The 12,974-nt window shown below is 43.0% G+C and overlaps 1 protein-coding gene across 3 annotated transcripts in view; it reads left to right on the forward strand.

Moving 5' to 3' along the window:
- The window catches only part of ERICH2 (glutamate rich 2), a 32,587-nt gene extending 20,596 nt beyond the window's left edge, over window positions 1-11,991 (forward strand). For all 3 annotated transcript variants that reach the window (XM_058664217.1, XM_058664218.1, XM_004577313.3), the window contains 3 exons: window positions 3,436-3,493; window positions 11,163-11,234; window positions 11,807-11,991. In XM_058664217.1, coding sequence (XP_058520200.1) covers window positions 3,436-3,493; window positions 11,163-11,234; window positions 11,807-11,940 — 264 coding nt within the window. In that variant the 3' untranslated portion in view covers window positions 11,941-11,991. The remainder of the gene's footprint in view (window positions 1-3,435; window positions 3,494-11,162; window positions 11,235-11,806) is intronic.
- The last annotated feature ends 983 nt before the right edge of the window (window positions 11,992-12,974 follow it).

A 12,974-nucleotide genomic window follows, 5' to 3' on the forward strand; every position in this document is an offset into this window, starting at 1 on the left:
TTAAAATATTAAAACAACGATAATCTATTTGGTCTTCACCTCGATTCACTGCTTATTAACATTGTGCTCCAGTCTCTTCTCTCTCGCTCTGATACTTGATAGATGAGACATGTGTAGCTTATTTGTGGCTGAAACACTGTAAATTTCAAATATCAAAGCTTTTTTCTTAAACCCTGAAGCAATGAGTTATGTAGGAATAGGCTGCTTCTTCAATGTAATGCTGTTCCCGTGTTGTATCTAAGAACAGTAATAGTCTGTAACATCATATAATGGTCAACCCAGACTCATTTCTCAACTCTTCTTTTTTAAGGTTTATTTATTTGAAAGGCAGAGGTATAGAAAAAGAGAGAGAGATTGATTGATTGACTGCTGGTTCACTCCCCAAGTGATTGCAACTACTGAAACTGGGCTGGTCCAAAACCAGGAGTCTGGAATTTTCTCCAGTTCTCCCACGTAAGTGCAGGGTCCCAAGCACTTGAGCCACTCTTCACTCCTTTCCCAGGCATACTGGGGAGAGCTGAATTGGAAGTAAAATTGCTGGGACTCCAACAGGCACCCATAAGGGATTCCAGCATTCCAGGCGGTGGCTTTAACTGTTATACCACAGTGTTGGTTCCTCAATTTATCTTTACAATGGTTTTACAGCTGGATTTTTTTCCTAGTCAGATTTCATCAGTGTTCATACTTTGTGTTTAGTTGTTAAGCATCTTTTCAAAAGCAGGGAGCTGGACTAAAGGTAGAACAAACAGGGCTCACACCGGCTCCCTTGTGGGATGCTGGCATCACAACTGGCAGGTTAAGTTGCAGTTCCACGGTGTTAGTCCCACATACACCAGTTTTTGAAAACTTGTCTTCAGAGATAGGCATTTGGTACAGCAGCTGAATTTTGTGCTTAAGATGCCTGCACCTCATATCGGAGTGCCTGGTAGAAGCCTAACTCCTCCTCCAACATCCTGCACATGGGATCCTGGAGGGTGCAGGTGATGGCTCGCGAATCTAGGTCCCTGCCACCCATATGGGAGATCCAGATGGAGCTCAGGGCTTCTGGCTTCAGCCCAGCCCAGCCCTGGCTGCTTCAGACATTTCAGGAGGTTGTGGAATTCTCAAAAAGTACCAAGCATTCATTGCAAGAATTTTATAATTTTACTGCCTTTCAAATTGTGTAAAGGAGAAGTATATTTTATCTTAGCAACAACAAATAGGTCAGTACAAAGGAGCCATTGAAATTGATTCTGTACTCCTTTGTCAGAGGATAATATTGATGCTTCATTAAATAGACTAGATAGTAGATGAGAATAAGTAATTCCTAGCTTATTTGTAGGTGTGTTAGTGATATTGTGATAGAGTTTTTAAGAGTGAAAAAGAGATGACGTTTGTGAACTGCTTTAAATTTGAACCCAGAGTTGAGAGTATATGACCACATTGATAAAATCAGATTGTAAAATGTTAATTTTGAAGTTCAGAACTGTGCACATGGCTTTCTTTTATTGTTCTCTCTACTTCTAAATTTTTGGTAATAAAGAGATGTTTAAAATATAAACAGTGACTCCATGTTATACTAGTCAAATTCTCTTGTGATGATAACATGAATGAGTTAAAAACCACTTCAAAAACATTCTTCTAAATGACACTTGAGTAAAAAAATCAGCTAAACTTAACAAGCTTTTAGGAATAGAGTTATAACCATAACACCAAGTATTCGGTTTTGGGGGTCAAGCATTTGGAGCAGTAGTTAAGTCACTGCCTGGGTCACTTGTTTCTCATAGTGGAGTGTCTGGCTCAAGTCCCACCTCTGCTGCTTTCTGTCCATGCCTGTAGCTTCATGCTAGTTGCAAATCCTGGAAGGTGACAGGTGATGGCTTGAACACCACACATGAGGGAGACTTGGATTGAATTCCCAGCTGCTGGCTGTGGCCTGGCCCAGCCCTGGCTGGTACAGGTACTTGGGGAGAGAGCCTGCAAATGGAAGACCTGTTGGTGTCTGTCTGTGTCTCACTGCCTTTCAAATAAAATGAAGCTAGATTGATTTAACAATTCTTTGGAAATCATGATTTAATTTAACAATTCTTTAAAAATCCAAAGGGAGCTTAAAGTTTTAAGCTTCTATGACAACGTTTTAAGCTTCTGTGACAATGAATTCAAGGTATAATGACAGTAGATTAATTAAATATCAAAGCTAGAAATTAGAAAAATATGAAAATAAGCATAAAGGAAAACAAGGACAGAATGTGTAGAACAAATGAATACTTCAAAGTTAAACCCAAATTAACATGTGTAAAGCTGAATGTTTGAAGAAGAAATGACATAACTAAGCCACTGAATGTAATTACAAAGGAAGAAAAACACAAACAGGAACGAAACTGTCCTAAACTTAGATAAGAATAGGTTTGGAAAATATAAGAATTCCATTGTACAACTTGAACATAGCATGTATTAAAATGTAATGAATGAGAATTTTGGTGAAATAAATTTTTTGTAGAAAAATCTGTTGAATTTTGTTTATCTCAGGAAATATACTTTTTAAAACTCATGGGAAAACTAATGGAGAATTTTTTTTTTTGAGAATTTAAAAATTGTGCCTAGATACTAGGCAAATACCTGGAAGTGCGTGACATTAGCCATGTCCCTATCTCTTGCGGAGTAAAACCTACATACCTGCAAAAAATTGAATTATAGCATTTTTTTAAGGGAAGGAGTCTGAGAATCGAATGCTAGCTTAGTAAATTATACCCTAAGTAAAGAAAAATACACAAATATTTAATGCCATAGAAAGAAAATGATCATGATACATGGCTTATTTTTAGGAAGTTACTGAATAATCCTCATTTTTTTTGCAAGTACATGTGTTCATTTATTGGAAAAAAAGATATATGATAAGAATCTTTAGGTAGAGGAAATAAGGATTCTTTTTAGTTACAGACAGAATTGTTTATTTAGCTTCAATTTTTCCAAAAACTGTATGTATTACTTTGTGACAAAAATACAATAAAAATAGGGAAAACAGAGCTGGATGTTTGAGAGAAATGCCAGAGAAATATTGAACGTATGTCATTGTGAGTCTACAGATATTTCCAGGAAGTACTGTGCTGTGGTGATGGTCTAAGTTCCCTCATGAACCCTATGGAAATAAAGTGCCTAATGTGTGCCTTATTTGTGCCAGTTAACTCAGTGCTGCTCCTCTCTGATTGTTGCACAGTACACGCACAGCACGACTGTGGCGAAACAGATGTGTACTGTGCCATGGTGTGTTGTCACCGGAAGTCCATAAATATCCATGATCCATTGCTTGATTATAGAGTCACTCCTGGAAAAAAATGTATGTAGCTATTAAAAGTAAAGCAACTAATCATTATTGGAATGTTTCCTAGGGTGTTTTAGAGCTGACACTTAAATTCTCTGTGAAGCTACTTATCTGAAGAATTTAATGTTTTCCAGTTCCTGAGAGCAGAAATGAGCCGAGACTACCATCTGGCAAAAAAGTTATGTCAGATGAGTAAGTATAAAATCCTTCCACATTTTTGATCTTTTCTTTTTCCTAAAAATAAATCCCATAATATGTAATACCATTAGATTTTTATAAGTCTAGTGAATTCCATGATTGTGTCTTAGTGATTTCTTGATGATAGGTTTGGTTTTGGTTTATTGGTATAAAGCCTAATTGGGATTTCCAGAATACCTTTCAGTGAAATAAATCAATATAGTCTAATATAGACTAGTTTACCACAACTGGAAAATAAGTCAGAATCCTTATCCATGTGTTAATGCATTAGTAAGTTTATGTCTTTACTCCCAAAGAAGCGTCAGGTAGTGCAACAGTCAAATGTTATCTAACAAACATCTATTTTACAAATATCTGATTGCCTGCACATGCCAGGCAATGGAGCTACAACAGCCAACAAGACAGGTTCCTATGGCTTGTGTTAGGCAGATGATAAACTATTGATGAACAAACACTGTGTCATGAGCAAGGGGGATATGGAGAAAATGTAGGGAGGAATACCTAGACAGTACTGGGAGAAAGTGAGGTAGCCCCACTGAAGGGCTTTGTGGGGGAGACTAGAAGGACCTGTGGGAACAGGCCACAGGGGTATCGGGGGGAGAGTGCCCGATGCAAGGCAGATCGCCAAGCCGAGTGGGGATGTGCGCCTGGAGGTGAGGCCCACAGCCTATGGACAAGGGTTGTGCAGAGAATGGAGGCTCTTTTCTGGATATAAGAACATTGGTATTTTCCTTGAGTGAGAGGAGAAGCCCACGGAGGCTTTTGAGTAGAGGAATGGTGCAAACTGCCTTATTTTTCTGTCATTGGATTTTAGTGATCTGACTTGATGTTCAAGATGGTCAAGGGTTTCTTTGCTGGTTGGTGGGGCGGGGGAGTGTAGAATTTCTTAAATCTGTAGTTTGATGTTTTATCAACTGACAACTTCTTGGCCATTACATTGTTAAATGCTGCTTTGCCCCTCCTCATTGCTTTCTACTCCTTTGTCCGTAATTGCACATGAATTAGACTTTTTTCTCCATGATGCACTAGCTGTATCTTACATTGCACTTCTGGGTTTTTGTTTTTCTTTTTTCCATTTCTTTCTTTTAATGCATCAGTTTAGCTATTTTTTACTGACATGCTTTTAGTTTATTTATCCTGTTTCCTGTCTAATCTGCTGTTAAAACTGTCTAGTGCATTCTTAATTTCAGAGGCTAAATTGTCCAATTCTAGAAAGTCCATTTACTGATATGGAAATATCCCAGTTGAAATCCTCCATCTCTTCAACTAGTTTGCCCATCATTTCTTCAAACATCTTAGTGTTTTTTTTTAAAGGAGAAAATGACTACCTTACACAACTAAGCCTTCTCTGTAATATGACTCAAAATAGTACCTAGTGTTGAATTTAAATTAGTCTTATGGCAAAGTGGCTGCAAGGGAAATGTAGCCCAAAGATTGTGAGGGTCTCCCCTCTCTTCCCTCACAGGGTCTCAATTGTGGCAAAGTATTTCCTAAATCACTGATTCATCTTTGAAATGCATGCATATGCAAATGCTACAGTTTAGCCTGCGGGCGTGGCCTAGGGGCTGAGGTCCTCACCTTGAACGCCCATATGGGCGCCGGTTCTAATCCCGGCCTCTCCACTTCCCATCCTTCTTTGTGTTTATGGCCTGGGAAAGCAGTGGAGGATGGCCCAAAGCCTTGGGTTCCTGCACCCGTGTGGGAGAACCGGAAGAGGTTGCAGGTTCCCAGTTTCGGATCAGCGCAGCACCGACCTTTGTGGTCACTTGGGGAGCGGGTCATCGGACAGAAGATCTTCCTCTCTGTCTCTCCTCCTCTCTATATCTGACTTTGTAATGAAAATAAATAAATCTTAAAAAAAAAAAAATTTAGCCTGTTCAATCTTTTCACCCACAGTGAACCTTCAGAGCCATCAAATACAAATCTTAAACCTATCTTAGGTGGCCCACAAGATAAAGTTTCCAACCAGAAGGAATCACATCTAGTCCTCTTTTTTTAGAAGATGCCTTTTTAAAAGATTTATGTATTTGTTTGTTTAAAGGCAGAGTTACCAGGAAAGGGAGAAACAGATTTTCCATCTTCTATTTCTAATTGCTGATTTTAAAAAAGTACATGGTTCTGTAGTGTTATCTCCAAATTCTTTTAATTTATTTGGAAATGTTTTATTTCCATATCTGTCAATCATTTTAGAAAGCTTCTGAATGCAACTTACAAAATGTATGCAGTGACGTCACCACATGTGTCAATTTTGACTGTTAACCCTTTAGTATTTTGCATAGAAAGCAGGTGCTCAACAAAATGCCTGTTTACCTGGACTAGAACTAGTGAACACACATTAAGCAACCAAGTCCATGGAGAGGAAAAGATTCAAACAAATCTGTCTTGATCGGTTACATCCCTACAGGGGTAGGGAGCCTTTATTCTGCCAAGGACCATTTAAATATTTATAACATCACATGCAGGCCATTTAAAGCTATCAACTTGAAAATCAGCCTGTTATTGATCTATTGAATTTTAATTCCCTCTAGCAGTTGCCTTGTCAGGGCCAGACCAAAGGATTTCTCAAGTCTGGGAGGTGTATGTTCCCCACCCCTGTGGAGTGTCCTCCTCCTCGTCTCTCTTCACCAAGTGCACACTGAACACCAACTGCATCCCAGACATGATGCTGGGAGCCAAGGAGACAGCAGAAATCACAGCATGTGTGCCAGAAGCCTTCTTGCAGTGGACTTTCAACAGCTTATTTTTCATGCCTCTGGCTCACCCAGTAACATAGTTGCCTCCTTAAAAGAGAGAGAGAGAGAGAGAAGAAGAAGAACAAGAACAAGAAGAAGAAGAAAAGAAAAAGAAAAAAAGAAAGATTTATTCTTATTTGAAATGCAGAGTTAGAGAGAGAAGGAGAGACGCAGAGAGAGAGATTGTGCATCCATTTATTCAGTCCCAGGTGGCCACAACAGCCAGAGCTGAGTTGATCCATAGCCAGAGCCAGCAGCTTCTTCCAGGTCTCCCACATGGGTACAGGGGCCCAAGGACCTGGACCATCCTCCACTAATTTCCCAATCCATAAGCAGGAAGCTGGACCAGAAGTGGAACAAATGGGACACAAACTGATGTCCATATGTCAGTGCCTCTGGTAGAGGTTTAACTTCATAAGCCATGGTACTGGCCCACAACGCTCCCTCTTTTTCATCAGCATCCAAATAGTGATACTTCCATAGCCAAGGATCAGACAGCAATAAAAGGAGCTAAGGGGTCCCCTAGATAGGTAGCATGATGGGAAGAGTCAGTCTGGAAAGAATGTGGCTCTCAAGGAGCTGATTGGAAGTGTGGGCCAAGAGGCTTGAAGAGGAAGGGCTCACAGTGCTCATGGCAAGATAAGATTGCCATGATAAGGGTCCCTGGCCGGGAGGTGAGGTTAGGGAGGCCCAGGATTAGCATTGCCAAGCCAGGTCAAGAAAGGATAGCATGTTGGAGGAGGAATTTCTTAAGGCTTATAGGAGCATTCGGTTGAGAGCTACCCTGAAGCTCTCTTGCCACATAGAGCAGCAGCGAAGAGGAATTCCCATAGAGCATGGACAGATGTTTTATATGTAGGTGCTGGCTCTATAATAGTCCTTTGTCTTGTTCCATCTTCTTTCATGTGGTGCTCTTCCTTTCTGTTTGTAGATGTGTAACTTCATGTCTATAAATATAGATTACACACAAGGATATTTTGAAAAGTATGGAAAATAGGATCAAAAGGTAAGATTATTTTGATGCCAAGCATTTTGAAATCATATGTATGAAGGTCTTTGTGAAAAAAAAAACTGCATGACTTTTAAATATTTTGTGCCAAAATGAAGTTGTGTTGTCGTTGTTTGAGAGAAATAAAACCAGACAGGCAGACTGGTGCATTCCATAAATGCCTACAATGGCTGTGATTGGGCTGGACTCAAACCAGGAGCTGGGAACTCAGGTCTCCCACGTGGGTGAAGGGACCCACTGCTGGAACCGTTGCTTACCATCTCCCAGGATGTGCCTTGGCAGAAGCTAGAGTCAGTAGTCCAACCCAGGAATGGCACGCAGACATCCCAACATGGCTTACAGGTATCCTAATAATATCTCAACCCCTAAGCTAAAAGCTTACTCCTAAAATTATCTTTAAACTCCATTTCCCATGAACTTTTAAAGGTACTGTCATGTTTACATGTTTGTTTACATGTGTCTCTTGAGTTCTTATTACAAGTAGTAGCAAATGCATTGTATAGTTTGTTTTGCTTTTATTTCATTGTACTTATTTGCACAGCAAACATACACAGGAACATAGAGTCATGGTCTTCCGGCTGATGTTTCACTCTTCAGATGCCCATGGCAGCCAGGGCTGGGCCAGGTCAGATCCAAGCACTGAGAACTCAGTCTAGGTCTCCCATGTGGGTAGTGCTTCCGCAGCTCCTTGAGCCCTCGCTGCCGCCGCTCCAGGCGCACATTAGCAGGCGGCTGGCATTCAAAGCTGAGTCTTGAGCTCAGGCCCTCTGGTGTATGTGGGCAACCCAAGCAGCCTCCCATCACTGCACTAAATGCCCACGTCCATTGTCGCATCCCTAAAACATTTGGGTGTGGCAGCTATCATTCATCCCACTTCACAGACCAGAAAACTAAGGCTAAGCAAGTCACACGGGTGCTAGAATGGCAGAGGCGGGATTACACTCCAAGTCTAACTCAAAACCAAAGCCCGGGAAACCCTTAATATACTTCTGTCTCCTCATTTGGTCAATACTTTTGTTTTTCTGGTAAGGGAGACAGAAACTTGGAAAATAAAAACTTTTGTGGATCAGTCAGACCAGAAATATCTGTTGTGGTCAAGTGATACATTATAATATACAAGATAAGTATCTTATTAGTACCTGTGGCAGTTATATAAAATAGTACATTGTTACCCCTTCAGAAATGTGTACATTCATTTTCCTGAATGAAGTCACCAATTCCTGGTATTTGTTTGATGCCCAGTCATGTTAGAGATATTTGCATTTGGCTGTAGGATCTCCTCCCTGGCACCTAGATACCCTAGGGTCCTTTTTTCTTGCCTGCCTTTAAAAAAAGACATTGTACCTGTTAGCTAAGACTTGGCGTTTACCTGTCTTCCACACTCAGTCCTTACATGGTCCTGGTATTTTCCCAGTCATTTTCTTATTGTTTCATGCAGAACTACTGCCTCAGCTCCATGCCATTTCCTGCCAGGCAGTATGGGCAGCCTGGAGACATGGCTTTTCAATGGGACCAAGAGTACTTTAACCATCCACATTGTGGAAGACTGAATCTTTCTGTCAGTCTTCTTAGTTCTTGGTCATGTCGCCTTATCAGTTGACTCCTCTAGTTGTCTTCCCTGGGAGCCAGACCTAATCACAGGAAGCCTGAGATGCTACACAAAAAGCCCTGGAAGACCAGTGTCACTGATTGTAACAATCCTTGCACATGCTGAAGAGTAATGGCTGGGTCAGATGTTTGGCCGGGAGGTTAGGACACCAATTGGGATTTTCACATCCCATATCAGAGTACCTGGGTTTGAGTTCCTAATTCCAGCATCCTTCCATCATGTCCCTGGGAGGCAGCAGGTGCTGGCTAAGGTAGTTCGGTGTCTGCCTCCCACATGAGACATCTGGGTTGGTTCCTGCCTTCTGACTTGGCCTGGCCCAGGCATTGCTGTTGTAACCATTTGCAGAGTGAACAAGAGGATCAAAGATCTGTCTACTCTCTCTCTCTCTTTCTCTGTCTCTCCTCATCCCCCCTCTCTCTCCCTGCCTTTGAAACAAAGAATATATTTTTCTGAATTAAGAAGTCCATAGGAAATGCATATTATTTTAAAAAACTATGTTTCAATATTTGACTCCTAATAATTGTCTTAATTCCTATTTTCTCTAACTTTTAAAAGTACTCTCATAGTAAGAAACCAGTATCTTAAATTAGTGTCTAAATGAGCAACTTGGAGAAACTTTGTTCTAGAAAGAGGCTTAGCTTCAAAGATTTAAACTACCACTAATAAGCATTATCTGAGTATAAGAGAAAATGCACAAGAAAGTGCTTGAAAGTTTGTATGAGTGTGTAGTGACACATGAAATACCTGTAGATCCTTAAACATGGCTTCTGAACAGACACACAGTCGTGCTGACACAGATAACTTGTTAGTGGATTGAGAAGTCAAGTCACAGGGTTAGGCCTATCAGGATGAAAGCTGTGGGTAGATTTCTATGAGCCAGTGGGTTCTTACTGAACCAGCTGGGATCCTTCCTCACGCTAAACAGTGGCACACTTGATGTTTCAGCGCCCCCTGGGGGCCGAAAAGATATTGTGCAGAATCACACCATTAAATGAAGGATGTAGAATTATGAATATTCCTCAAGGCAGGTGGGGAAAGAGTAGAGAGCAGTTAGAGTAATGTCTGGAAAAAAACAAAAGGTGTAATCTTCTGGCCTCTAGCACTCTGGTAGTGTACCATCAAGCCTTGAAAAGTCTGTTGTTGGGCCCCGTGTGGTAGCCTAGCAGCTCAAGTCCTTGCCTTGTTGCACATGCCAGAATCCCATATGGGCACTGGTTCTAATCCTGGTGGCCTCGCTTCCCATCCTGCTCCCTGCTTGTGGACTGAGAAAGCAGTCAAGGATGTCCCAAAGTTTTGGGACCCCTCACCCACATGAGAGACCCGGAAGAGGCTCTGGGCTATTGGCTTCGGGTAAGCGCAGCTCTGGCCATTGCAGTCACTTGGGGAGTGAATCATCAGATGGAAGATCCTCCTCTCTGTCTCTCCTCCTCTCTGTATATCTGACTTTCTAAAAAAAAGTCTATTGCTGTGTTCAAAAAGACAGCAGTGTCATAAAGGACACACAGAACAGGACCAAGTGCCATACCGTAGCAGCTAAAGTCCTCGCTTTGAATGCGCTGGGATCCCGTATGGGCACCAGTTCTAATCCCGGCCACCCTGCTTCCCATCCAGCTCCCTGCTTGTGGCCTGGGAAAGCAGTCGAGGACGGCCCAAAGCTTTGGGACCCTGCACCCGCGTGGGAGACCTGGAAGAAGCTCCTGGCTTCGGATTGGCTCAGCTCCAGCCACTGCAGCCGCCTGGGGAGTGAACCTTCAGATGGAAGATCCTCCTCTCTGTGTATCTATCTTTCCAATAAAAATAAATAAATCTTTTTTTAAAAAGACACATAGAACAGAGAAATGCTGAAAGCAGTGCTGGTGGGGAGGGGAGACTGTTGTCATGCAGCGTGGAACAGGATGAAGACTAGGGTAAAGACTGCCAGATAGAGAGAGGTAATACTTGTTTTCCCTTTTTGAAAGAATCTATGCGTTGGGTAGAGGAACTGACGTGGGGACACCCCATCTTCTCACCAGCAAAATGTCCATACTGTGCAGGGTTTGTACCTGCTTTGGGGAATGCTGATGTTCACTTTGGTCCCTGAGTCCCGAGGAGTCCCATGTGGAGGTGGTGGAGATTGCATTCTCTACCAGGATGTGGGCGGGGGCTTGAGGAAAGGCACTTTCCATTTGCATTTAGCTGTACCTGTGGTGTGATTGCTCCCTAAGCTTTGTGCATTTCCACCTGCTCTGATGAAAAGTCTCAGTTTCATTCTAAGGCCCCGCTTGCCAAAACGCCTTGCACATGAACACCCTGCATTCTGTTGTCCCTCTCTAGTCCTCATCTACGAACCAGAAAATCCAGAGGCCAAGGAGTTTCTCTCACTGATTGAGGAGATGCTGCTGAAGGGTAAGTAGAAACATGGAAACTGCATCCTTGCTGTGGAACTAGGAGCAGTCACTCTTAAAAACCCATCGCCCCAGGTGATGGTTGAAAGGCACCTGTAGTAGGTGGCTGAAAGGTGAAGGGCTGTCTCAAATGGGGAGACCAGCTTGTGCTCTGTCGGTAGTCAGCAGAGCCCCTTGTCTCTGCAGGGTGACACTGCCCAGACACAATAGGCTCTCTGGATCCCAGGCAGGTGGAACACACTCATCATCCCCATGTTTTCAGTTCTCTCTCAATTAAGGAGAGTTCCCAAATCTCATGGTCTCTTACTCTATTTTTAAAAAACTGATTGATAGTGGTGAACAGTATTGTTAGCAACCTAGGTTTTAGATGAGTCTTAGGCCTGGAAACTTTGTGCCCCGGAGAACACATCCCTCTCATGATATGGTGGCTGTCACCGTACACCCAGCAAGCCGGGCTTGGCACATTTCCAGGTTCAGCATGACGGCCCTCTTGGTAGAGAAAGCTGTGACTGCTTTGATAAGTGTAGAAATGTCGTGAAATATTTCAAGCCGCTCTCTTCCTCTCCATGGCAGAGAAAGCGCAGCATCTTGAGGAGGAGGAGGAGGAAGCTAGTGAAGAGGACAGCAGTGAGGAGAGCCAAGAGGACAGCAGTGAGGCCGAGAGCAGCGAGAGCTCTGGCGAAGACGAGCCTCAGGAGTCGCTGTGACAGTACCAGCTTCTTACTATGGTGTGCCGTGCAAATACAAAGCTGCCTTTAGTCCAATCTTCCTCTGTGTGGTTCCTTGTGACATTATCCTAGACGTCCCTCCTAATGTCTAGGCTCTGGGTTGATGTGGGGAACTCGGGGAAACCGCTCATTTTCTCATTTGAAGGCACTTGATGGCAGGCACTATGGGTGAGGAGCTTGTTCAAGCTGCTCGAGGCACATGATTAAAGCCAAGGACTCGGTGTGGTAAGTAAATATTTATTCCCATTCAGCAGGTAAGAAGGTGGAAGCACAGAGATGGGGAATGGTCTTCCTGGCACCATGCACCTGTGGACTGCTAGGACAGATCTGCACAGGGATCTGCTCCAGGATCAATGCTTTCGGTTGCCCACGAATGATCACTACTTCAGGCACATTTTTCTTTGAAAGGTTATTTTTATTTGAAGAAAGACAGAGGTCTGTCATCTGCTGGCTCACTCCTCAGATCCCCGCCACAGCCATGGTGGGGCCAGGCCCAAGCCAGATGCCAGAACTCAAACAGAGCAGGGACTTGAAGCCAGGCCAGCAGGCATTGAACTGCTGTGCCAAGCACCTGCCCTGTTTTTCAGGTACTTCTAGATCATTTGTTTTCTGTTCTTGATAGCACAGCTCAGGATATGGAGTGCTTATTTAATTATTTGTTATTTTCTTTTTTTTTTAAAGATTTATTCAGTTTATTACAAAGTCAGATATACAGAGAGGAGGAGAGACAGAGAGGAAGATCTTCCGTCCGATGATTCACTCCCCAAGTGAGCCGCAACGGGCCGGTGCGTGCCGATCCGAAGCCAGGAACCAGCAACCTCTTCCGGGTCTCCCACGCGGGTGCAGGGTCCCAGTGCATTGGGCCGTCCTCAACTGCTTTCCCAGGCCACAAGCAGGGAGCTGGATGGGAAGTGGAGCTGCCGGGATTAGAACCGGCGCGCATATGGGAACCCGGGGCGTTCAAGGCGAGGACTTTAGCCACTAGGCCACGCCGCCAGGCCCAATTATTTGTT

This window comes from Ochotona princeps, chromosome 5 (genome assembly GCF_030435755.1).
Source record: "Ochotona princeps isolate mOchPri1 chromosome 5, mOchPri1.hap1, whole genome shotgun sequence".
NCBI classification, from domain to species: Eukaryota; Metazoa; Chordata; class Mammalia; order Lagomorpha; family Ochotonidae; genus Ochotona; species Ochotona princeps.